The following is a 26942-nucleotide window of genomic DNA, read 5'->3' as shown; positions in this document are numbered from 1 at the left end:
ACAGTGGTGTCCAACTGAATGAGGTGGGGAACGCGGATGTGACTAAGGCCTGGCAACCTGTCAGCGGATAACCATCGCCGGGATAATTGTATCAGGACGAACCAGATTAATGCTGTGGCTGAACAGGTTTCACTCGCCCGTGCTACGTGTCCACTGTGGATCGGTGGCGGTGGGGAGGGGGTGGGGCTGGAACTCGATCCACTGGAGAGGCCACGCTTTCCTTTTGGAGTCTGTGCATCCTTCAGGTCACCTGAGTGAGGAAGCAGCTTCAACACCTTGCATTTCCCCATCTCCCCCTTCAGGCAGAGCAGGACTCCGGCTCTGCCCTGGGGCGGGGGGACAATGCAAAGTTTTTGCTGCATTTTACTTACGGCAAACTTCCATTCATGGCAAGTGATACTTTTTGTCCACTCGCAGTCGTGCTTGAAAGGCTTAAGGGGTGTTGATTGAAATAGGTGGGTGAGGAGGGTCCTGGCGCAGGCAGCTGGTGTCTCAGGCGGGCAGAAGGTGGCCAGTCTGCGGAACCCAAGCCGGTGGCGGCATGCGGACACCTAACGTTGAGAAGATCCTGCTCTAAGCAAACGACCTAGGAACCCACTGTATAAAAAAGATGAAGGTGGGGGCGCCTGGGGGGCTCCGTCGGTTCAGCGTCCGACTTCAGCTCAGGTCACAATCTCATGGTTCGTGGGTTCGAGCCCCGCATCGGGCCCTGTGCTGACAGCTCGGAGCCCGGAGCCTGCTTCGGATTCTGTGTCTCCCTCTCTCTGCCCCTCCCCCACTCATTCTCACACTCTCTTTCTCTCTCAAAAATAAACATTAAAAAAGATGAAAGCAGATGTGCCCTGGCCGAAGGGGTATGAGGAACACCCCCCCCCCACCACCACCGCCACAGCCCCGGGGCACAAGCCTCTCTCTGGCAGGGGCTTTCCGATGCTCCCTTGGAAAGAACACGAAGCCCTTTGACAATATCCCAGGCTGGGTTGATCACCGAGGTCTGAGCACCCGGCAGAAATCTTGTGGTGCTCCCTGCCGGGGGGACTCCCCAGGAGGCTGGGAAGAGCAGTACTCCTGAAGGAAGTGGCTCTCCACCTTGTGCCACCGTGGCCCAAGTGACCAATCCCCCGTGCACCTCACGGACACCGGGGTACAAGATAAAAGCTGTTGGCGCCGCCGGTTACAGCGAACGCCTATCACTCACCTTTCTGAGAGCCACCCTTCACCTCCCCGGCAGCCCTGTCTTCTCTTGGCGACACGTGTAGTTCGGCATCCCCCCCCGTATTCCCTCCCTGTTCTACGCAAAGGGTATATGACCTAGTTTGGCCAGCCAGCCATTCCCTCCTTCTGCCACTGTGATTGATGCAGAGATGGGCATGACTTAAGCTGGGCCAAGCACAGTGACTCTCGGAACCTTTGCTGAGGGGCGCCTGGGTGGCTCAGTGGGTCAAGCCAATGACTGTTTTTTTGGTTTTTTTTTTTTTAATTAAAAAAGGGTTTTTTTAATGTTTATTTTTGAGAGAGAGAGACAGAGTGTGAGAGGGCAAGAGGCAGAGAGAGAGGGAGACACAGAATCTGAAGCAGGCTCCAGGCTCCGAGCTGTCAGCACAGAGCCCGATGCGGCGCTTGAACCCATGAACTGCAAGATCATGACCTGGTCTGAAGGCAGACGCTTAACCGACTGAGCCACCAGGCACCTCTAAGTGTATGACTTCTGATTTCAGCTCACATCATGATCCCACAGTTCGTGGGGTCGAGCCCCATGTAGGGCTCTACGCTGACAGAGCAGAGCCTGCTTAGGATTCGCTTTCTCTCTCAAAGTAAATAAAACATTTATTTTTTTAATGGTTTTAAACTTATTTTTGAGAGAGTGGGAAAGGGGCAGAGAGAGGGGGACAGAGGATCCGAAGCAGGCTTTGTGCTGACAGCAGCAGGCCCAACGTGGGGCTCAAGTTCATGAACTGCAAGATCATGACCTGAACTGAAGTCGGATGCTCAACCGACTTAGCCACCCAGGCATCCCAATAAATAAAACATTTTTTTAAAAAGCGTCTGACTCTTGATTTCCACTTGGGTCGTGGTCTCATGGTTTTGAGATCAAGCCCCGTGTTGGGCTCTGTGCTGGGCGTGCAGCCTGTTTGGGATTCTCTCTCTCCCTCTGCCCCTCCCCCTTCCTCTCTCAGAAAAAAACAAAAACAAAAACCCACGAGGCAGTTGCTGGTGCAGCCACCTAGAGCTGCTAGGGATGGTAGTGGACGAAACAGTGCCCAGAACTCACGCTCACCTGGAAACACAACGTGGCCTTATTTGGAAATAACGAGTAAAGGATTGAGATGAGATCATACTGGGAGTCGGTGAACCTGAGAACCTACTATATTCTATGCAGTGCTCTAGGTGCTGAGGACATAGTGGCGAAAGACACACAGACCCAGCCTTCAGGGTGTCAGGGAGCAAGCAGTCAATAGGAGACCTGTCACAGGGAATTATGAGACGTGCTATGAAGTAAACGGGCGAGGGGCTGAGACGGAAACAAAAGGGCAACTCTGATCAGGAAATAAAATGATTTGAGAACGTAAATATGCAATAAACACCATATGAATCTCAAGTGCACTGTAAAGAAATAGAGTAAAACCTCGGTTTGCAGGCATAATTCATTCCAGAAACGCACTTGTAACACAAAGCACTTGTAGAGCAAAGAGACTTTCAAGAACCATTGGCTCAGTTGTGATCATGTGACAGCCAGCATCACACAGCTCACGTTGCAAGACCTCGCTCGTTTATCAAGTTAAAATTTATTAGAAACGTTTGCTCGCCTTGCGGAACACTCGCAGACCAGGTTTACTCGCAATCCAAGGTTTTACCGTATTAACGTATGTATAGAAGCTGAAGGTTGCCTACCTGTAGATTTATTCTTTCCAGTGTTTATGACAATCTGAGTTGGGGTTTTCTTTTACTTGCCGTTGAAGGCATCCAGAAGTGCCAGGATAAACAGGATGCATGCCTTGCTTTGGGTTCTTTTGGCTACTTGGGTAAGCATATTATCCCTATGGTTTGAACTATTTTGAGTTTTCTGTACTTGAAACCCAGGCGTCCTTGGTAATATAGTCTTAAACTATTCTGGTTTAAAAAAAAATAGGGAGGGCGCCTGGGTGGCGCAGTCGGTTAAGCGTCCGACTTCAGCCAGGTCACGATCTCGCGGTCCGTGAGTTCGAGCCCCGCGTCAGGCTCTGGGCTGATGGCTCAGAGCCTGGAGCCTGTTTCCGATTCTGTGTCTCCCTCTCTCTCTGCCCCTCCCCCGTTCATGCTCTGTCTCTCTCTGTCTCAAAAATAAATAAACGTTAAAAAAAAATAGGGAATCTGGATCAGACAACAAGACTGGCAAAGGCAAGAATAAAAATTAGCTTCATATGGGGAGCCTGGATGGCTCAGTCGGTTAAGCGTCGGACTTTGGCTCAGGTCATGATCTCACAGTTCATGGGTTTGAGCCCCGCATTGGGCTCTGTGCTGACAGCTCAGAGCCTGGAGCCTGTTTCGGATTCTGTGTCTCCCTCTCTATCTGCCCCTCCCCTGCACGCTCTGTCTCTGTCTCAAGAATAAATAAACATTTAAAAAAATTTTTTTTAATTAGCTTCGTTTAATTATGTATTGTTTTTTATTTTTGAGACAGAGCACAGGCAGGGGAGGGGCCGAGAGAGAGGGAGACACAGAATCCGAAGCAGGCTCCAGGCTCTGATCTGTCAGCACAGAGCCCAACGTGGGGCTCAAACTCACGAACTGTGAGATCATGACCTGAGCCAAAGTCGGACGCTTAAATGACTGAGCTACCCAGGCGCCCCAAAATTAGCTTCTTTTATACTAAAATTATACGTATTCTACATTAGTATGTTAGTTAAGGGGTGGCAGTGAGTCTTTGTGAAGGGAGTGGGCTAAATGTGCTAAGAAAGGTACCTACATCGAGGAATACATTATGAGGAGGGGCTTAAAGATGCTACCCTGCTGGCTTTGAACATGGAAGGGGCCACCAGCCAGGGAATGCAGGTGGCCTCTAGAAACTGAAAAGTCATACCATAAGATGTGTTCAAAAATGCAGGTGGAGGGGCACCTACGTGGCTCAGTTGGTTGAGTGTCCGGCTTCGGCTTTGGTCATGATCTCATGGTTCGTGAGTTCCAGTCCCACATTCGGCTCTCTGTTGTCACCACAGAACCCACTTCAGATCTTCTGTCCCTGCCTCTCCCCCTGCTGCACCTCCCCTGCTTGTGCACTCTCTCTTTCAAAACCAAATAAACATTTAAAAAAACAAAAATTAAAATGCAGATGGAATAAAAATTTAATTGTCAAAAAGTCATAAAAGTACGAGAATAAAATATAGGATAATCTTTTTCATAATCCTGGGGGTGAGGAAGGCCTTTCTTAAGTAGGCTGATAGTAGGCCAAAGAACTATAAGAGAAAATACAAATAGATTTGAATACCTAAAGATTTTTAAATTCTGTATAGCAAAATACATCACAAACAAAATTGAAAGCGCAACAACAAATCAGGGGAAAATATTTCTAGTGTATATGCCAAAAGGTGAATATGTGTAATACATAAAGACTTGTTCCTATAAATCAATATAAAAAAGCAGCCCAATTAAAAGTGGGCAAAATACGGAAAAAAGCAATTCAAAGGCTAAACGTCAACAAACACATAAAAGACCATTAATCTCACTATTGAGAGGACATATTTACTTATTAGAAATATTTTTAAAAGGCTAATAGTGCGTAATTTTTGAAGAAAATGGGGGAACAAGTAGGCATTTGTATACACTTCCAGGAGTCCTGTAAATCATCCTTTTTTGGAGGATTATTTAGCAATAATTATCAAAATTTTAAACATGGACATTATATGGTCCCAAAGGATTCTTTCTAGGCGTTCATCTTATGGAGATATTTTGCACAAGTGTCAAACAGTAAATTCCAATGATGAAAAAGAAAACAAAAACAATCTCAATGTCAATTAATAGGGATTGGTTACATAAATTCAAGAAACCCTAGTATGAAGTATTATGCAATTGTTAAAAATGAGGAAACATATATATGTACATATATATGTGTGTGTGTGTGTATGTATATGTTTTGCATTATCATGGGAAAATACCCACATTATACCAAGTGAAAAAGTGAAAAAAGTTACTTCTAAAATCATATGTGTGGGTGTGCCTGGCTGGCTCAGTCAATAGAGCATGCGACTCTTGATCTCGGGGTTGTGGGTTCGAGCCCCACGTTGGGTGTAGAGATTACATAAACAACATAAAAATCTTTAAGAAAAATAATATCGTGTGTGTGTGTGTGTGTGTGTGTTATACCAGACACATTGTGTGCTATCTTTATGTGGATATATCTTTGGAATGAAGATTTATACAGAGCCATAGCTTTCATTTTTGTGTTCTATGAATTATTCACCATAAACAAGTATTTCCTCAATCATGAAAGGAGTCATACATTAAAAGAAATACATGGGAAGATTATTTTTCCATTTTTTAATGTTTTTATTTTTGAGACAGACGCAGAGCATAAGTGGGTGTGGGGGGCAGAGAGAGAGAAGGGGGAGACCACAGAATCCGAAGCAGGCTCCAGGCTCCAAGCTGTCAGCACAGAGCCCGAAGTGGAGCTCGAACCCATGAGCCATGAGATCATGACCTGAGCTGAAGCTGGACACTTAACCGACTGAGCCACCCAGGCGCCCCTAGAAATAACATGGGAAGACTTTTAAACATGGTAATAGTTACCACGGATGACATTGGTCAGACGCAGTCCCAGCCGCCGCTAGTCAGAATGCCAGTTGCTACAGAACTTCTGGGAAGCCATTGGCACACGTGTCTGGGATCGTTGAAACATTCTTTGACCCCATGACCTCCCTGCCAGGGTTTCACTTGGAAACTGGTCAGGTGCTCAGCCAAAGACTTCAGTAGAAGGGATGTTTATAATAAAGTCAAAAAGTGGAAACAACCAAAGTGTCCGACAGGGGATTGGCTGATTCACTGGCTGGATAAACATACACTATGCAAATCCCCCGAATGTCTGGTTGTTAAAGATTATTTGATGACATGGGTAAATCATGATATTTGAAGATAGGGGCCTGTGATATAAAGTTGAATACATTAGAAGTATGCTAAGTGGCATATTCAGTATACCCCAGATTTATTTTAAGCATTTTATAATATTATAAAGTTTTTAAAGTAGCAGAAATGTATCCAAACAGTTAACAGTTATCTCTGGGGAGCACTGAACTTTGGGTGACATCTGGATTTTCCAGATCTTCTAAACTTTCTGTAGGAAGCATGTATTGGTTTTTACAGTAAGAAACATTATTTTAAGAAGGAAATGTTATACATGCAATGTGCTCAATCCCAATAGAAGGACACAGCCTCGCTTCTGAGCCTGACTACGTGGGCTTGAATCCATACTCCACGAGCTCATAGCTGTGAGGCTCTGGCTACTTCATCTCCCTGTGCCTCAGTGTCCTCACCCGCGAAATGGGACGATACAGCCCCGAACAGGTGGGGCTGTTGGGAGAATGAGGACTCATAACATACCAAGGGCTTGGGACGGAAACTGGCACACAGTTAAGTTACCGAAAACACTAGCCATTTGATAGGTCTGACATAGGAAAAAATTATGGATGATCAGTGCTGGTAAAAATGTAGTGGAAATGAGTGGAAATGTGGTCCCCATGCGCAGCTTGCCAGGTAGACAAGGTCCAGCTCACTTGGGAAGCAATCTGACAAAACGTTCCAGGAATCAGGAAAATGATTGCAATCTTGTTCCCGTTATTCCCATCCTGGGACTGCGACGTAGAGAAATAATCTTGGAGGTGCTCATTATAACATCATTCATAACTGGGAAAAGTGGTGAACAACCTGTCAATCAGGGGCTTGGAACAAAGCCTACACAGGGGAATGGACTTGTAAATCATTTTACACCCACCAATGAAATATCGTTAGCCCCAATAATGATGAGTACGAGGTGTCTGTAGTTACAAAGGACAATGTTCATGGTATAATAAGGACAAATCAGAGAAGCCAACATTGTTCCTACACTCTGATCACGATGAAATGACATTTATTTTTAAATGACATTTGAGGGCGCCTGGCTGGCTCAGTCGGTCAGGTGTCCAGCTTTCGATCAGGTCATGATCTCGCGGTTCAAGGGGGGGTGAGCCCCGCGTCGGGCTCTGTGCTGACGGCTCGGAGCCTGGAGCCTGCTTCGGATTCTGTGTCTCCTCTCTCTGCCCCTCCCCTGCTCACGTACGGGTACTCTCTCTCTCTCTCTCTCTCTCTCTCTCAAAAATAAACATCAAAGAAAAATAAAAATGGCTGTAAATATGTGAAACGTATTCAGTATTTAAGCCAACTGCGGATTTTGCCGTGAAATTTGTAGCTTAAAGTTTCAAAGGAAACTAAAATCATCTAGTGTTTACGTTCAGCTGGCTACGTAGCTTGTACTCAAAAGGGTTTATCTTTCCAGCTGTGTTTTTTTTTTTTTCCTGGAATTTTCAGGCTCCGATTTCATGAATGATCAGTAAATTTGAAAAATTCAAAGAGACCTTATTAAAGATATCAGATGAAGGGGCGCCTAGGCGGCTCAGTTGGTTAAGCGTCCAACTTCAGCTCAGGTCGTGATCTCGTGAGTTCGAGCCCCACGTGGGGCTCTGTGCTGACAGCTCAGAGCCCGGAGCCTGCTTCGGATTCTGTGTCTCCCTCTCTCTCTGCCCCGTCCCTGCTCACGCTCTCTCTCTCTCGCTCTCTCTCAAAAAGGTAGACATTAAAAAAAAGCTATCAGATGAAGTTACATTCCATTTACACCACCCTTTGGGGACACTGTAAGGCTGAGAAACGGGAGAGAGGCTGCGATTTTAGGGGGGAGCGCCAAAAACGATCAGAAGCTGTCCCAGCTGGTGACACCCTGTGTCATCTTTTTGTAGGAAACAGAGAAACCAACTCTCACAATACGTGGTGTTAGGGTCCCTCTCTGGGAGGGAGGAGGTTCCCGATGATGAAGGCCGAACCGAACCCAGCAGCGGGACCACCAGTCGGCTCCCTTCTCAGGCTCTCTGGCCAGCAGGCACTCTCTGACAATCGGCAAGCTGTGTGCCCCAAGCCAAGGCTTTCTCCAAACCATCGCAGACGTAGGCGTCGCGCACGGTGTGGGGTCTCCGGTGTTCAGTCAGGCGTGGACTCCAGCTGAGGTCCTCCCCGCGTGCCTTACGCACGTGGCGACTGCCACCCGTGTGAACCTTCTGGTGTTGAATCAGGTGTGAAATCTGGGTATAGGTTTTCCCACAGTCGTTACACTCATAGGGCTTCTCCCCGGTGTGAATCCTCTGGTGCTGAATGAGGTGGATGCTCTGGTTGAAGGCTTTGCCGCATTCCTTACAGGCGTAGGGTTTCTCGCCGGTGTGAATCCTCTGGTGCTGAGTGAGGGATGAGTGGTGACCGAATGTTTTCCCACACTCTTCACACTTGTAGGGCTTCTCGCCCGTGTGGATTTTCTGATGCTCGATAAGGTGGGTGCTGCGGCTGAAGGCTTTCCCGCACTCCCCGCACTCGTACGGCTTCTCCCCGGTGTGAATCCTCTGGTGTTGGATGAGGTGGGAAATCTGGGTGTAGGCCTTCCCGCACGCCCGGCACTCGTACGGCTTCTCCCCGGTGTGAATCCTCTGGTGGCGTGTCAGCGACGAGTTCTGGCTGAAGGTTTTCCCACAGTCGTTACATTTGTAGGGCTTCTCCCCGGTGTGAATCGTCTGGTGCTGGGTGAAGGACGAGGTGTGACTGAAAGCCTTCCCGCACTCGTCACATACGTAGGGTTTTTCTCCCACGTGAATGCTCTGGTGCCTCATGAGGTGCGAAATCTGCGTGTACGCCTTCCCACACTCGTGACACTCATAGGGCTTCTCGCCGGTGTGAATTCTCTGATGCTGAGTCAGGGAGGAGCTGTGGCCGAAGGCTTTGCCACACGCGTGACACTCATAGGGCTTCTCGCCGGTGTGGACGCGCTGATGCTGGGACAGGGACGAGCTGTGGCTGAAGGTCTTCCCGCACTCGTTACATTTGTAGGGCTTCTCTCCGGTGTGGATGGTCTGGTGCTGGGTCAAGGAGGAAGTGTGACAGAAGGCCTTGCCACACTCGCCGCATTTGTAGGGCTTCTCCCCCGTGTGGGTTTTCTGGTGGCGGGTGAGGTGGGACACCTGCGAGTAGAACTTCCCGCACTGGTTGCATTTGTAGGGTTTCTCCCCCGTGTGGCAGCGCTGGTGTTTGACGAGGGAGGAGCTCTGGGTGAAGGCCTTCCCGCACTCCTTGCATCTGTAGGGTCTCTCGCCCGTGTGGATCCTCTGGTGCTCGGTAAGCGAGGAGCTCTGGGTGAAGGTCTTGCCGCATTCGCCGCACGCGTACGGCTTCTCTCCCGTGTGAATGCCGTGGTGCTGGATGAAATAGGAGCTGTTGCTGAAGGCCTTCCCGCAATCGTCACACTTGTAGGGTTTCTCTCCGGTGTGAATTCTCTGGTGCAGGATGTAGTCTGAGTGGTAAACGCAGGCCTTCCCGCATTCCGCGCAGCTGAATGGCTTCCTCTCTACCAACGTCCTTTGGCGTTTCAGGCTCTTTCTCGGCCCGTCCCTCTGCCGGGCTCTCTCCCCGCCTGGCCCTCTTTGCTTCCGGACGCGGGCGGAGGCGCGCCTGAGGCTTCGCCCAAGCTCGTGACCGCCGAGGCCTCTCTCCCCACAGACGGCTTCCTTGGGAGTAGCCGACAAGCACCTCAAATGCCTCTCCTGCCTTCCCCGGTCCTCCGACCGGAGGCCACACGCCCGGGATCCCCCCAGTCTGGCATCTCCCAGCGCTGCCCTTAAACCGCCCCCCGTCTTTCCCGCTGGGGAAGCGGCCTCTGCAGAAATGCTCTTTTTCACAAGCGTCTCCTGAGTCGGTGCAGACCTCGTCTCCAAGTCTGAAAGAAACAGAAAATGTGAATATTGCCCACGTCGGGACACAGGAAGCTGATGACACGGCACCGGCGCTGGAGACTTTAGAAGACGAATTTCAGGGACGCCTGGGTGGCTCGGGTGGTGAAACATCTGACTTTGCCTCAGGTCATGATCTCACGGTCCGTGAGTTCGAGCCCCGCGTCGGACTCTGTGCTGACAGCTCGGAGCCCGGAGCCTGCTGCGGATTCTGTGTCTCCCTCTCTCTCTATCCCTCCCCTGCTGGCACCCTGTCTCTCTCTCTCTCTCTCTCTCTCTCTCTCAATAACAAATAGACAGAAAACAATTAACAAAAATGAAAGACAAGTTTCACGGTTTATGTTGCCGTTTCAAAAGACATGACACAGATTCTTGTCGTGGCCTCGAGATATAAAAAGGACTGAGTTGTATAGGTGTATCTACGTGTAAACGTGCGTGTGCATGTGCATGGTGGACTGGAGGGTTCTCCATTTATCATATTTGCTTTTCGATGTGATAAAACACATACAACATAGAACAAGACATCTCAGTCGTTTCTAGGTGTACCGTTCAGTTGCATATATACATTCACAGCTGCGGTGCAACCAGCCTCGCCATCCGTCTCCAGAACTTTCTCATCTTCCCAAACTGAAACACTATACCCATTAAACACAAACTCCTGTTCCCCCTTCCCCAGCCCCTGGCAAACACCATTCCACCATTCCACTCTGGCTCTACGAATCTGCCCACTCTAGGCACCTCATGTAAGTGGAATCATATGATGTGTATCCTTTTGTGTCTGGTTTATTCATGTTTTTATTATATGCTTTTGGGGGCGCCTGGGTGGCGCAGTCGGTTGAGCGTCCGACTTCAGCCAGGTCACGATCTCGCGGTCCGTGAGTTCGAGCCCTGCGTCGGGCTCTGGGCTGATGGCTCAGAGCCTGGAGCCTGTTTCCGATTCTGTGTCTCCCTCTCTCTCTGCCCCTCCCCCATTCATGCTCTGTCTCTCTCTGTCCCAAAAATAAATAAACGTTGAAAAAAAAAAATTTTATTATATACTTTTGTAATTAAAAAATACGGTCAAGCTTTTGGGGTAACATGTTAAAAGCAGGGGCACCTGGACGGTTCAGTCGGTTAAGCACCCGACTCTTGATTTCAGCTCACATCACGATCCCAGGGTCACGGGATCGAGCCCACCACGATGAACGTGGAGGCTGCTTAAGATCTCTCTCTCTCTCTCTCTCTCTCTCTCTCTCTCTCTCTCCCCCCCCCTCTGCTCCCCTCCCCTACTTGCACTCTCTCTCTCAAAATAAAATAATATAAAATAAAATAAAATAAAATATGAAAAAAGTAGTTTTTTGAGAAGCAAGCATGATTATGGGGAGATTTCCATTTCCTGCTTTATTCCTTCCTTAGATTTTCAAAGTTGCTGAGATGAACACAAATAACTTTAATTTGATCAAAAGATACCAATAAATATTCAATGTACGTGAGGCTTTTATAGCCCAACCTCGCAATTTGGAGAAAGGGGCGTGTAGAGGAGAGATGATAAGCCGGAAGCAAAGCCATATGGAATCTGCTGAAGGGGATTGATTTTTTGATGCTAGCAGATTTGTTCACGGGATACCTCTTTAATGCAGTTTTTTAAATTTTTTCCAGTTTGTTTATTTTGAGAGGAAAAGTTTGTTTATTTTGAGAGTACGTGTGCGTGAGTGGGGGAGGGGCAGAGATAGAATCCCAAGCAGGCTCCGCACTGCCGGCACAGAGCTTGGTGTGGGGCTCAATCCCACGGACTTCGAGATCACGACCTGAGCGGAGATCGAGTCAGATGCTTTAACCGACTGACCCAGGTGCCCCCATGAGCTACCTATTAATTGTACAGTTGTTACTTACTTGCTAACCACAGTGCTGGGGGTACACGCCTCTGTGCTGAGCGAGACATCTGACCCTTGCCCTCAGAGAGGGGGAGGGGCAGGCTGGCACTTGGACATTTTGGACATACCCTCCTCGTCTCCATAGCATCCCTGCCCTTGAAGAAACACTATTCCCCTTTCCATGTAGTCTTGGCGGGGCTGTTAATCACAGTCTCCCCCACCCCATTTAGAGTAGGCACGAGACCCAGGCTCGCCAATCCGGATACCTGAATGCCCACCCAGGAGTGCCTGGGTGGCTCAGCGAGCTAAGCATCCGACTCTCGGTTTCAGCTCAGGCCATGATCTCACGGTTCATGAGTTTGAGCCCCGCATTGGACTTTGCACTGCAGGTGCGAAGCCTGCTTGGGATTCTCTCTCTCTCTCTCTCTCTCTCTCTCTCTCTCTCTCAATCTCTCTGCCCCTCCCCCACTGACACTCACACATGAGCGTGTGCTCTCTCTCTCTCTCAAAATAAACAAATTTAAAAAATATATACTGATTAAAAAAAAAAAAAAACAACGTTCAGACAGGGACAAACAAGTGCTTCAGCGGGGTCAGGACGTGGGGTACAGCCATGGGGGACCGGGATGAGACGTGAGGCCAGAGATACCACAGGCCGGGCCACACGGCGCCTCCAGTTCTGGGCCTGAGGGGCTACGACTTGCTCTCAGGGGCACTAGGGAGCTACGGGGTGGCTGTGCGCAGGGGAGTGGGATCAGCTCTGGGTGCAGGCAGACCCCTCTGGAGCTGTGTGGGATGCACTGGAGGGCATAAGCCTGAGGGGGGAGGCCGGGGGGAGGCTGTGGTGAGGGGCAGGGGGGCAACCCCACCCACAACACGGTAGACAGCGACAGAAACAAAGACGCTTCAACGCCCTCCCCTCATGGAGTCCGTGGGCCAGTGGCGGCAAAAACCCGGCTTCCTGTTCCCCAGCGCGTCAGGCCGGGTCCCACTTCTGGGTCTTTATACAGATGCTCCCCAATAAACAATCACCGATAATCATCGTAGCCTGTTCTGACCAGGGGTTACCGTGAGCCAGGCGCTGGGCTACACTTTACGTGTTAATCCGTTTATCCTTTCCAACCCTGGGTACTATTATTCACCCCGCTGTGCAGGTGAGGAAACTGAGGCACAGTTGGCTAAATGACTTGCCAGAAAGTCCCAGAGCCAGGAAGTGGTGTGGCTGGGATTCAGACCCTGCGCCCACGATCGTGGCGTGTGCTGCCTCACTCCTGTCACTGATCACGACAGACAAGGGAGGAAGACGACTTATACCTGCTGGACATCCGCACCCACCTGGCCAGGTCGTTTGCCAGCCTTCTCTCTTCTCCATCCTGGGCTCCTCCCCTCGCTCCAGACGGGAGATCACGTCGGGTTTGAACCCTGGAGGCCCTGCCCCTAGAAAAGACACAAGATTTGGCCAGTCATAGGGAGGCCTCAGGGCTGGGTCCCAGGCCCTGGGTGTGCCGGGGAGATGCATACATTGGGTGCCTACTGATTGGAGGCTCTACTGGTCAGTGCAAGACTCATTTGTTGAGCGCCTACTACATTCCAGAAAGAGCCTGAGCCCTGACGTCACTGTTTAAGGCGCTGGCTCTGTGTTGTTCAAGTTCGATGTGAAATACACACCATATTTGAAGACTTATTATGGAGAAAGATGTAAAACATCTCATTAGTAATTTGTGTGTTGGTTATGATTGCCACACATACCAAAATGTTCATATTTTGGACAGATTGGGTGCAATGAACCATATCACTGAAATTAATCTCATCGGTTTCTTTTTACTTTTTCTATGCCGCGATGTTTAAGCTCATTTCTCTCTTCCTATAGGGGGCTGAACAGTGTTCCCCCCAAACTTTGTCCACAGAAACCTCAGAATGTGACCTTCCTTGGCAAATCGGGGCTTTGAGGATGTAATTCGTTCAGACGGGGTCCTGCGGGAGTAGGTCGGGCCTTAGGGGATGATGCACAGACACACTTGGGCAGGGGAAAGGTCATGTGAAGATAGAGGCCGAGATCGGGGTGATGGGGATACAAGGCGAGGAACAGCCAGGGTCACCCGGGACCTCCGGAAGCTGCATCCAGGAAGGACTCCGCCCTGGAGCCTTCAGAAGGAGCAGGACCCTGCCTCCGCCTGGATTTTGCACGTCTGGCTTCTGAACCGTAAGGGAACGAATTTCTTCCGTATTAAGCCACCAGGTTTGCGGTGATCCGTTACACAGCTGTGGGAAAGGGACGCATCTCCCTACTGACCGTTCCCAGGAGTGGACAAGCTCCCGCCTGAGAAGGCGAACCTTCCTCCCACTGGAGAAGTGAGGAAGGGAGAGAACGGATGGAGATGAGATCGAGGAGGCCGGCAGGGGCCAGGCCACACGAGGGTCTGAAGCCGCTGAAGGCAGGGCCGAGGACGGGTGGGCGACTGTCCCTGAGATGGGAGGGTGGGCAGACGAGGAGGGGGTCTGTGGGGACGTCGTGAGCTCAGGGGAGGCCACTAGCTGCATCAAGTTGGAGCTCAGGGGACAGACCAATGGGACGTCGTTCTGTACACACGAGTTGTGCAGAAAAGGTTCACACGGCAGGCTGCCTGCTCTTTCTGGAAAGCCCTGCTCACAAGGCTACCCCTGGCTGGCGTTTGGGAAGCTGGATTTCAAGAGGGTTCCCAGTAGTTCCTGATCGACAGGAGAGGTTCCCGGCGCCTCAGCCGTTTGTGCAAACACTGTGGCTTCTGCCCGACACCTGCTTTTCCTTCGGGGAGTCGGGAGCTTGGTCCGTGCCAGGCGGAGGCTGCTGACATGACCAGACCTCAGCGAAACCCTGGGCGCTGACCGGGTCTCTAGCGAGTGTCCCCGGTGGACGACACCTCACACGTGTTGACACATCTTGTTGTAGGTCCTGTGTGACTCAACGGGGAGGGGACCCTGCCCTGGTTGCTGCTAGACTTCGCCCCACGTGCCTTATCCCTTTGCCGCCCGTGCTCTGTGTCCTCTTGCTGCAAGGAGTCTTGGCTGTGAGCACAGCTACACGTGAGGCCTGTGGGTCCTCCGAGAGAACCACCCAAACTTGGGGGCTCTCCTGGGGCCCCGACACAGGTGCTTAAGCGAGTTCTTGGTGAGTTTGTCCAGGGAACGTGTGTAAGTGAGGACGGCTGAGGAAGCGGCCTTCAAACCACCATTGCTTCCAGGGGAAAGGCCAGACAGAAGGACCAGAAAAAGAAACTGAGGGTAGACGGAGGCGGACAGAAAGACAGACCACTGAGGAGGCCAGAGAAGGGCCAGGGGGTGAGGATAAGGCCAGGTCAGGGCTGGACTGCAGGGATGGAGGGGGGGCGATGAGCAGATTGTTGGGGGGCAGAGAGGACGTGGTGGGCTGCTGGGGAGGGGGGTGGGCGGAGTGAGGACGGTCTGGGCTGGGGGGATGGGGGGGCCCGGAGGATTGGAGCAGGTCTGTGTGCAGACGCTGAGCTCAGGGTAACAAACGTGAGAGGGACTCGGGCACAGGAGGCGGGTGGGCCGACAGTGTAGGGCCAGGAAGACACGTTTGGGGGACAGCATTTACGTGCTTTGGAAAGATTCTAAGATGCAGCCTGATGAACATCCAAGGAGCACTTGGGAGTCCAAGATTCTGGAACAGGCATTCCAGGAAAGCGTGAGAAGAAGGTGGGGGCACAGGCTGAAGATTGTGCAGGACAGGTAGAAGACTTGGGGCCCTTGGGGACACTGGGACTCTAGGAGAAGCCAGTGGAGAGAGAGAGGGACAGCCAGAGCCCAGCCAGGAGGCACCAATTAGAGGAACAGAGAGGGAACCACATGACCTCAGCAAATGACCTCAGCCCACCCAGTGGGTGGGCACAAAGGAGATGAAGGCAGATGGGGGCAGGGCCTCACCCAGTGAGAGAAGGTTCCGGTAGTTCTCCAACATCACGTCCCGATACAGCTCCCTCTGGCCAGGACCCAGCCAGCCCCACTCCTCCAGAGTGAAGTCCACAGCCACATCCTTGAAGGTCACTGATTCCTGCAAAGGCCAATTTTACAGGGTGGAGAGACCCATCCTTCTAGAACTCTGGGGCTGGAGAGGTCATGGGCCTAGGGCCTACCACTGCTGGCGGTTGAAACAGTTGGAACATTCTAGGCTGGGACATACTGACTCAACTGGTTTGAGACGACTGAGTAAAGATGGCCTACAGAGGGTCACCTGGGTGGCTCAGCCGGTTAAGCGTCCAACTCTTGATTTCATCCCAGGTCGTGATCTCCCGGTTTGTGAGTGCGAGCCCTGCATGGAACTCTGTGCTGACAGCCCAGGGCCTGCTTGGGAGTCTCTCTCCCTCTCTCTCTGCCCCTCCCCACCTGCTTTCTCTCTCTCTCTTTCTCAAAAAAAAAAAATAAATAAAATAATAATAATAATGATAAACACTAATAATAATAATAAACAAATAAATAAATAAACTGGAAAAAAATTGCCACAATATACCAGTGTGTGAGGTGTAAGATGTGAATCCCGCCACTGAGATGAGGCACCCTTGTGCAGTGTGTAACCTGCATACCTGTATGTGACGACCCTAAGAAACACTTTTTTTTTTTTAAACTCTCAAGCCATTGTGTACAAGAGCGATTCCTGAGTGGCACTCCATCCCAGACTCAAGCCGGGATCCCAATTCCCATCCCCAACTCCAAGGATAAGGCTTAGGGGTGAAGCAAAACCATCCACTGCCCTCTTCATCTGGCAACCCAAAGGCTCCCGGGCTTTAGATGACTGATTTTTATTTTATTTATTTATTTATTTTTTTAATTTTTTTTTTCAACGTTTATTTATTTTTGGGACAGAGAGAGACAGAGCATGAACGGGGGAGGGGCAGAGAGAGAGGGAGACACAGAATCGGAAACAGGCTCCAGGCTCCGAGCCATCAGCCCAGAGCCCGACGCGGGGCTCGAACTCACGGACCGCGAGATCGTGACCTGGCTGAAGTCGGACGCTTAACCGACTGCGCCACCCAGGCGCCCCTAGATGACTGATTTTTAGACTGTGTCCCAGCTCAGGGCATCCTGCCCCCGGGCCCTCTCCTCCCCGCACCTCCCAGCCCCAGAGTCCCTCCCACACTCGCCCCTTCCCCACGATTAGGAGGGGCGGAAGATCTTCGGGCCACAGGCAGAGATGAGTATGGCTCTCTGAGGGGGCCGTAAAATCATCCTGGGGAAGAGGAAACCCAGACTCACCTGGTCCTCAGCCATCAGGGTCCCGGTGGCCACTGCTGGGTCCTGGGCATGTGCCTCCAGGAGAAAGGACCAGGTCTCAGTCTGCAGGGCTGGAGGAGGAGACTGGAGCAGAGAGGGGGTCAGTTGTGGCTCAGACAGACAGACACTCTCCCAAAGATGCCTCATGACAGTGGGGGCCCTGGTCTCCTAAGAGCTGGAGCAAAGGTCAGGACAGGCTGCCTGAGGCCCCCATTCCGTACCAGCAACCACTAGCAAACAGGGGGTTCAGCTCACTGCACTACTTCTCAAAGAAGCAGCTAGAGGGGCGCCTGGGTGGCTCAGTCGGTTGGGCGTCCAACTTCGGCTCAGGTCACGAACTCACCGTTCGTGAGTTCGAGCCCCTCGTCAGGTTCTGTGCTGACAGCTCAGAGCCCGGAGCCTGCTTCGGCTTCTGTCTCCCCGTCTCTCTCTGCCCCTCCCCAGCTCATACTCTGTGTCTCTCTCTCTCAAAAATAAATAAAAATTTTTTTTAATTTTTTTTTTCAACGTTTATTTATTTTTGGGACAGAGAGAGACAGAGCATGAACGGGGGAGGGGCAGAGAGAGAGGGAGACACAGAATCGGAAACAGGCTCCAGGCTCTGAGCCGTCAGCCCAGAGCCCGACGCGGGGCTCGAACTCACGGACCGCGAGATCGTGACCTGGCTGAAGTCGGACGCTTCACCGACTGCGCCACCCAGGCGCCCCAATAAAATATTTTTTTAAATTAAAAAAAAAAAAAGAAGTGGCTCGACTTATCCCCAGATGAGGAAATAGAGGCACAAGAGGTCAAGGCCCTTGCTCGAGATCGTAGAGGTGTCGAGTGTCGGAGCAGGATTCAGACCCAGAAGTCTGGCTGCAGAGGCCAAGCCCCCTTTTGATCCTGACTCTTTCTCTTACGGTAAAATACACGTAACACACCCTGTACCATTTTAACTACTCTAAATGCTACAATTCAGTGGCATTTAGTACATTCTCCATGTTGTGCAACATCACTACTATCTGGTTCCAGAACATTTTCATCATCACCCTAAGAGGAAACCGTGCACCGTGAAGCAGTGACTCCCAAATCTCCCTGTTCTGTGCTGCCACTCCAAGGTCAGCCCCAGACAACCACTCATCTTTCTGTCATAATGCATTTGCCCATTCTGGACATTTCATAGACATGGAATCGTGTAATATGTGGCCCTTTGTGTCTGGCTTCTTTCGTTTTTTACTTAAAAATTTTTTTTTTCATGTTTATTTTTGAAAGAGAGAGAAAGAGAGGGCACGAGTGGGGGAGGGGCAGAGAGGGAGACACAGAATCCCAAGGAGGCTCCAGGCTCCAAGCTGTCAGCACAGAGCCCGACGCGGGGCTTGAACCCACGAACCTCGAGATCATGACCTGAGCCAAAGTCGGACGCTCAACCGACTGAGCCACCCAGGGGCCCCTGGCTTCTTTCATTTAGCCTGTGTTCAGGGTTCATCCATGTTGTACCACGTGATAGGGCTCATTCCTTTTTATGGCCGAGTAGTATTCCATTGTATACGGATCTGCCATTTTTTGGAAAGCTGCTACTATCTGTCTTATCAATCCTGCATGAGGATCCTGATCTCCTGCTGAAGATGTTGTTTAAAGAGGGGCGCCTGAGTGGCTCAGTCAGTTAAGCATCCAACTCTTGGTTTCGGCTCAGGTCATGATCTCTCGGTTTGTGAGATCAAGCCCCACATCTGGCTCTGTACTGAGGAGCATGGAGCCTGCTTGGGATCTCTCTCTCTCTCTCTCTCTGCCCCTCTCCCCCCACTCATGGTCTCTCTCTCTCTCTCTCTCTCTCAAAACTGCTGAAATAAAGTTTAAAAATCCCCAGGGCACCTGGGTGGCTCAGTCGGTTAAGTGTCCGACTCTTGGTTCTGGCTCCAGTCATGATCTCATGGCTTTGCGAGTTCAGGCCCCATGTTGGGCTCCACGCGGACATTGAGGGGGGACTTGCTTTGGATTCCCTTTCCCTCTCTCTCTGCCCCTCCCCCACTTGTGCGCACGTGCTCTCTCTCTCTCTCAAAAATTAAGATTATAATGCTTCAAACTGGTACAGCCACTCTGGAAAATAGTATGGAGTTTCCTCAAAAAAACTAAAAATAGAACTACCCTACGACCCAGCAATTGCACTACTAGGCATTTATCCACGGGATACAGGCGTGCTGTTTCGAAGGGACACGTGCACCCCCATGTTTATAGCAGCGCTATCAACAATAGCCAAAGTTGGGAGAGAGCCCAAACGTCCATCGATGGATGAATGGATAAAGATGTGGTATATATATACAATGGAGTATTACTCAGCAATCAAAAAGAATGAAATCTTGCCATTTGCAACTGGAGGGTATTATGCTAAGTGAAATTAGTCAGAGAAAGAGAAAAATCATGACTTCACTCATATGAGGACTTTAAGAGACAAAACAGATGAACACAGCGAAGGGAAACAAAAATAATATAAAAACAGGGAGGGGGACAAAACAGAAGAGACTCATAAATCTGGAGAACAAACTGAGGGTTGCTGGAGGGGTGGTGGGAGGGGGGATGGGCTAAATGGGGAAGGGGCACTAAGGAATCTACTCCTGAAATCATTGTCATGCTAGATGCTAACTGATTTCGATGTAAATTAAAAAAAAAATTTTTTTTTAAGATTATAAAGCTTAAAAATCCCTCCCCCAAAAAATATCTCTGCCAAAGACAAGTTGGTGTTCAGACTATGGTCACCCCCGCTCATTCATCAAATACGCTCTGAGACTCATGTGAGGGTGACATACTCATCGGAGAACAGAACGATGGGTGACGTGCGGCTCTGCCCTAAAGGGGCTCCCTGCCCGGTGGGGGAGGCAGGCCTGGACATAGACCAGGTGGTGGGCTGAATAATGGCCCTAAAAAGATATCTTATAGGATGCGCCTGTGATGTGATTAAGTTAAGCACCTCTAGATAGGCAGATTATCCTGGATCATCCGGGTTGGGTCCTAGGTGCAATCCTAAGTGTCCTGATAAGAGGGAGACAGAGGGATATTTGACTCAGAGGAGAAGGCCACGTGAGGCAAGTCAAGAGAAGCAGAGTCAGAGAGAGAAGACGCTCTCCCTCCAGCTTTGAAGCCGGAGGAAGAGGCCTCACCTAACGAACGCGGAAGCCTCTAGAAGCTGGAAAAGGCAAGGAAACGGATTGTCCGCTAGAGCCTTCAGAGGGAGCACCACTCTGACCCCCTGAACTGTAAGAGAACAGATCTGTGTTGTTGGAAGCCACCAAATTCGTGGTAACTTGTTACGGCAGCAACGGGCAACTGATACAGTCTAGAAACAAAAAGACTCAATCTCGTGTGTTTCCAGGCAAACGCCTCACTACACCCAGTGACACAGGGGCGCACGCAGCTCAGGCTGAAACCAGTAGGTGAAATCCTGATGCGGAACAGAGTCTTACAGGCTCTCCCGTATCTCCTCACAAGTCACTTAATAATTACAAAAAAGAAAGGGCTCCTGGGTGGCCCAACCTGTTAAGCCTCCAATTCTTGATTTCGCCTCAAGTCATGATCTCACAGTTTGTGGGATCGAGCCCCTCGTCTGGCTCCGTGTGGACAGCACGGAGCCTGCTTGGGATTCTCTCTGTCTGTCCCTCTCTCAAAAATAAATAAACAAACTTAAGAAAATAATAACAAAGAGAAGGCAACTTTAGAGTGGAGCCCCCTGGCAGACACCAATGCAGCCAGGTGATCAAGGCGGTCATGACCAGTGATGGAGGAACAGACATCACAGGGCTCCTGATCTGATGAGAACACAGCATCCCGCCAAGGTATTCCTGCCAAACCGAAATCTAATCGCAAGGAAACACTGAGCAAAGCCAAACTAAAAGACATTCCAGAAGAACCTGATCCATAATCTTCAGCATTGCCCAGATCATCAAGACCAAAGAAAGACTGAAAAACTAACTGTTCTAGAGACCTAATACCTAACGCGGTGTGTGATATGGGATTTTCTTTTGCCATCGAGTACATTATTGGGACAATTAGCAGCATCGGAAGGTCTGTGGATTAGCTAATAGTTTGTACCGACGTTACTGTCCTGATGAGATCATGGTGCTGCGGTTTTGGAAGAAAATGGCCTTGTTTCTAGAAAAAACAAACAAACAAACAAACAAACAAACAAAACCAAAACCCAGACTCCTGAGGAAGGGGGCTGCGCAGAGACACAAAGAGACGGGGGCTGAATGGGGGTTGCGGTGGGGGGCAGGGAGATCAGAAAGTGATGAGAGACCCAGATAACACGCTCAGGATAAGGAGGACAGAAGCGGAGGGCGTGACTGTGCGGAGTACGCGGAGGCTTTCGGGTCAGACATCCCAGGGTGTGATCCCAGGCCGACCCCTGGGACCTGGGAGAAGCCGCAGAGTCTGTTTCTTGACCTGCGAAGTGAGGAAACGTACAGGATCCCTTCGGAGAGACCGCGCTCGCCTGACTCCAGGCAAACAGCAGACGCCCAATTCCTGCGCGCTGAGATCCTCCAAGCGGCGCGGGGGGCAGAGGCGCCCGGGGGGCGCCCTCCAGAGTGATAGGAGGGGGCGGGACGCCGCCCACAGCGCCCACCCAGGCACGACTCGGACCCGCCTCTGAGTGCCCGCCAGCCTGCCTGGCACGGCCCGCACCCACCAGCTCAGACTCCGGGCCACCAGGTCGGGACTCACCTGTGCGCCCCCGTGGGTGGCGCTGGACGGCCAGGCCTTTACCCTCCCTCTGGCGGGCCGCGGAATGCGCCTGCGCGGTTCCGGTCTCGGAACTATTTAAACCTTGGTTCTTTAAACGCGGCTTCGCAGTTGGACTACATTTCCCAGGAACCTCTGCGGGTTCACTCTCCTCCAGACCTAAGGTCTCTACGGGCGGAGGAATGCTGGGAAATGGAGTCTGGGAGTACGATGCGGGGCCGGGGGGAACCCGGTACTGAGAAATATCTGGCTGTACTGACACCGTCAGTAATATTCCCATTTTAGCTAGAGTCTTTTAACTGCCCTCCACAGGAGGTGACGTCAAAGTCCATTTAACCCATTTAACCCAAGTTTCCCCTGTAGCTGAAGTCCACAGGACTCGTGGAAGTTCACCCCATCTAAACTGATGGTGAATGAATTGAGTCTGTCACTGAATTACGCAATATCCCTGGGCATCCGCTCCCTGTTTGCCTCCGTGTCACCTGTCACCTAATACCTCTATAGGAAATAGACCCCTACGGTGGGAGCTGGAAGATGTGTGTCCAGGAATGCAAGGATGGTTCAATATTGGGCTATTACATAATTTGCTAATTGATATACAAAGTAATATATAATCATGGATATGAAAGGGGTTTTGAGAATGTTCAGTAGTCATCCATTTCTACATAAACTTAATATATTTAAGAATGGGCCCATCTTGAACAGTAATGACAAAAATCTTAAGGAGTTACTTGTCTCTCCCTTGTTTTTAATTATATACATATAATCAAAACCCAAAATCAGGCGTAATGCTAAAACACCAAAAGCTTCCCCATGAAAGTCAGAACAAACTGTCCGTCCAAATAGAACAAACCATCCAGCATTACCACTTTTGGAAAAACTATCGGGTGCAGTTAGACAAGAGAAAGAAAGGGTATATAATTGGAACGGAGAAGTCTGGGATTTCATCCTTCTTTGAATATGATATGATTGCTGTTTTGGAAATCAGAGAATCTATTGAAATGTTATGATAAACATAAAATAATTAAGTAAAATTACTGGGTACAAAATTAATCAATAAAAGCCAATAGGTTGGGGCGCCTGGGTGGCTCAGTCGGTTGAGCGCCTGACTTTGGCTCAGGTCATGATCTCGCAGTCTGTGAGATCGAGCCCCGCATCAGGCTCTGTGTTGACAGTTCAGAGCCTGGAGCCTCCTTTGGATTCTGTGTCTCCTTCTCTCTCTGCCCCCACCCCTCCACTCTCTGTCTGTCTCGCTCCCTCAAAAATAAATAAACATTTTAAAAAAAACACAATAGGTTTTCTCTTTCCAAACAAGAATGATGAAAAATCTAATGGAAAAAAAGGGGAGGTATTTGGATTTTAGTGCCAATAAAATTTGCCTGATAGATTTTAATCTCTTTGTGATCTGGGGAAGTTCTCTTCCACTCTCTGCACCTAGGTTTTCTTCGCTATAATCCCTCATTAGGATAATGTGTGGCAAATAGCTCTTCCTCAAAGCCTTTTCCCTACTTTCTGTGCACACAGCTAGACTACAATTCCCACATGCCCTTGCAGTCGGGGTGGTCACGTGACTAAGTTCTGGCTAATGAAATGAGAGAAGAGACACGTATGCCACGCCCAGACCTCCCACTTGTTACGTTCCCCAGTCTTTCTTCTTCTGCTGAAGTTACGTGAAGATGGGAGGAGCCTAGGTCCCTGAATTGTCACTTGGAGGGGGCCATCCCCAATCAGAACCAACTAATAAAAAGTTATTTTCAGTTATATAGACTCAGGGGAGTGATTAAATAAAGGTATATCCTGCCTATGAAATGTTATCAAGCCTGAAATAATTATGATGACTGCACGGTAACATGGGGCGACACTTGCGAATGAAGGTTAAAAGAAGAAAAATCTCAAAGTTATAGATCCTTCATGTTTGTAAAGATGTAAAATATATGTGTACACATGAGTAAAAGTTAGATGAACCATGGGCAAAACGGAAGGAGAATAGCTGTCACTTACTGACAACAGGCAGTGAGTTTTATTAGCTTATTTAACTCCTACAACCACCCCGTGAAGATGTGTCAAACAGCCCCAGAGAGACCTTTGCAGCCCCAACACTCAAAGACCCAACGAGTGACAGAGGGTCCAGTGAAGCCCCTCTTCTTACTGCCAGACTCCTCAGCTCTGCTGCCCTCTCCCTGCCCGTGAACTTGGTCCTGGCTCAAGCCTTGTCCTCACATCCTAAAACTTCACTGCGGTCTCATCCCGATCCTCCTGGCCCCCCAGTGTCTCCCCTCCAGGCTCTTTCACACACAGCCCCCAGAATGGTCTTTCTGCACCCAGAGCAGATCCAGACCTTCCTCCGCCCTCTGTATCTGAAGTTACGTGAGCCTGGAGTCGGCCTTGCTTTGCTTCATGACATTCTATCTTAGCTCAGACAGCCATAACAAAATACCATAGACTGAATGACTTAACAGAAATTTATGGTTTTTCCTTGGTACAGGAGCATGTGGAGAGAGAGCTCTGGTGCCTCGTCCTCTTTTTACATGGACATTAGCCCTACTTCTGTCCTTAACTAGCGCTGGGCCTTGTATGGGTTACTCGAATCCTCCCTGTAGGTATCCTTGTCTCTAAAGTGGGGGAGCAATGCCTCCTTCACTGGGTGGTCATGCAAGTTAAATGAGCTCAGGGACATATGTCACTTTCATCTGCATTTCATTGGCTGATGCAAGTAGCACGGTTGCAATGGAGTTCATATAGCAATCCCAGGGAAGGGTCCTGATTGGTCCTTCTTGGATCTTGGGCCCACCCCTTGGACCAATCACTATTGCTAGGATTAGGATACAGGATAAAGACATGGTTACAGGTAGTTAGGACCTAGTGTAATAATATGTGTGCTTGATGGGAGATAGCCCAGGGCAACGTATGAACACAGAGGGCCTTCAACCCAGTCTGGACAATCACGGAGGACTTTCGGAGGAGGTCTCAACTTGGCTGTAACTTGGAAGACAAGAACTAATGGGCGAAGAGACATAAATGTGACCAATGAAGGCAGAGAATGAGGTGGGTTGTTCCAAGCAAAGGGAACACAGTGAACAGAAGCCTAGAGGGGAGGAAGAGATATAAGTAGCTCTTTGTGGCTGGCATGCAAGGGTGGGATGTGGGAGTGTGCTATAATTGAATGCTTGTGTCCCCCCAAATTCATATATTGAACCCTAACCTTCAATTGATTTTATTTAGAGGTAGGGCATTTGGGGAAGTAATTAAGATCAAATGAGGTCAAAAGGGTAGGGCCTTGGTCCAATAGGATTTGATGTTGTATAGAAGTCAATCAGCACAGTGCTTCGCAGGTAGTAAGGGATCAATTACTCTAGGACCCCGGGGCAAGGGACACACAGCATAATGGTTAACCCCACGTATTCGTTGTGTAACACTGAAAGTCACCAACCTCTCTATACCTCCGTTCCCCTATTGTACATGGGGAGATAATAATTACCTTAATAAATAAATGAGATTTGAATCCGTTGATATAAGTAAAGCCATTGAAACAGAATGTTACAGGGACGCCTGGGTGGTTCATTCTGTTAAATGTTGGACTCTTTATTTCAGCTAAGGGCATGATTTCACAGTTCATGGGTTTGACCCCTGCATCAGGCTCTGCACTGACAACACCGAGCCTGCTTGGGATTCTTTCTCTCTCGCCACCCCCCCCCCCCGTCCTTCCCCCTCCCGTTTGCTCTGTCTCTCTCTCAAAAATAAATAGGGGCGCCCGGGTGGCCCCTTGGTTAAGCGTCTGGCTCAGGTCATGACCTCGCGTTTCTTGAGTTTGAGCCCTGCATCAGGCTCTGTGCTGACTCTGCCCAGCCTGCTTTGGATCCTCGGTCTCCCTCTCTCTCTGCCCCTCCCCTGCTCTCACTCTCTCTCTTAAAAATAAACATAAACAAACAAACACTGAAAAACCAGTATGTTACAGACACCATCACCTTCATGTTTGCCATCAATATTATCAACATTAAATATTATTTTTAAAAGTTATTAATAGTTCCGACCTCTTGACCTTTGTGTGCGCTGTTCCCTCTGTCAGGAACGGTCTTTCTATCTCTTGGAAAACGACGTTACCTGCAACAAGCTGTTACAGCCATTCCTATGGGAACGTTTCCCCTCTCCCCACCCAGCCCGGCGGGAGCTCGCAACTCTGCTCGCTCCAGGGATTCCACAGGACCGTCCCAGTAAACCTAGCGCGGATATTATAATAATTTGCGTTGTTATCATTTGATAACTGTCTCTCCCGCCCCAGACTGTGCTCTCCTGGAGCATTCATCACGCTGTAATTTCTGCACAATTTAATTATCCGTTTATTGTGCACTGTTCCGAGGAAGGTAAGGGAGTACCTGGATTTGTAGAGTGAACAACACTGTCAACTTAAGACTCCCAGGCTAGAGCCTTCGCCGGAGTGCGCTTGGGTCAGGACACCAGCTTACGAAATGAACGCGAGGTCGAGTATCTTTGACTTCTCTGCTGTAGCCCGGCTCCCCCCGCCACCCCCTCCGCCAGGGCGCTTGGTGAGGGTGATGTCATGCGTGCCCGGAGCGACGTCACCAAGGCGACCAGGATCCGTTGCCTTCAGAGAAGTGCGCCTGCGCCGGCGGGGGGGGCGGGGAGAGGGAGAGGAGGCCGGAAACTACCATTTCCAGAATCCTTTGGGTTGGAGCTTCTGCTCCACCTCTCCCAAACGTCCCCATTCCAAGCGCTCTCTACTGAGCATGTGCCAAAATTGGTATCTTGGCAACGGATTGCTGGAGTCCGGCTCTTTAAAAGCACTCTCTCCGGGGCGCCTGGGTGGCGCAGTCGGTTGAGCGTCCGACTTCAGCCAGGTCACGATCTCGCGGTCCGTGAGTTCGAGCCCCGCGTCGGGCTCTGGGCTGATGGCTCAGAGCCTGGAGCCTGTTTCCGATTCTGTGTCTCCCTCTCTCTCTGCCCCTCCCCCGTTCATGCTCTGTCTCTCTCTGTCCCAAAAATAAATAAACGTTGAAAAAAAAAATTAAAAAAAAAATAAATAAATAAAAGCACTCTCTCCTACCTTTTACTGTAGTGGATTGGTAGTATCTATGGCAACGGATGTAGTTGTAGGGGCGGAGAGGAT

General features: G+C 50.0%; 1 protein-coding gene and 1 long non-coding RNA gene across 7 annotated transcripts in view; both read right to left on the bottom strand.

The window, feature by feature from the left end:
• Positions 1–148: 148 nt before the first annotated feature.
• LOC123578712 lies at positions 149–4185 on the bottom strand. Of its 2 annotated transcripts, none has more exons than XR_006702482.1 (3): positions 4061–4185; positions 372–551; positions 149–250 (listed from the first exon to the last, which is right to left on the bottom strand). It is a non-coding gene; the product is annotated as an uncharacterized LOC123578712 (long non-coding RNA). The 2 variants fall into 2 exon arrangements; XR_006702481.1 differs by lacking the exon at positions 4061–4185 and adding an exon at positions 2893–3144.
• Positions 4186–7460: 3275 nt separating this feature from the next.
• Positions 7461–26942, bottom strand: part of IZUMO2 (IZUMO family member 2) — a 32440-nt gene continuing 12958 nt past the window's right edge. Inside the window, exons 1-5 of one of the 5 annotated variants that reach the window (XM_045441782.1) lie at positions 21800–21912; positions 17090–17191; positions 15764–15890; positions 13175–13276; positions 7461–9973 (exon numbers count right to left, since the gene is read on the bottom strand). In XM_045441782.1, the coding sequence (XP_045297738.1) occupies positions 8079–9973; positions 13175–13276; positions 15764–15890; positions 17090–17104 (2139 nt within the window). In that variant the 5' untranslated portion in view covers positions 17105–17191; positions 21800–21912 and the 3' untranslated portion in view covers positions 7461–8078. Of the gene's footprint in view, positions 9974–13174; positions 13277–15763; positions 15891–17089; positions 17283–21799; positions 21913–26190; positions 26362–26942 lie in introns of those variants that run through there. The other 4 variants (XM_045441780.1, XM_045441783.1, XM_045441781.1 and 1 more) reach the window with 4 other exon arrangements.

The sequence above is a fragment of the Leopardus geoffroyi genome, chromosome E2, assembly GCF_018350155.1.
Source record: "Leopardus geoffroyi isolate Oge1 chromosome E2, O.geoffroyi_Oge1_pat1.0, whole genome shotgun sequence".
In the NCBI taxonomy this organism is placed as follows: domain Eukaryota; kingdom Metazoa; phylum Chordata; class Mammalia; order Carnivora; family Felidae; genus Leopardus; species Leopardus geoffroyi.
This window is presented reverse-complemented; position numbering and strand designations above follow the sequence as displayed.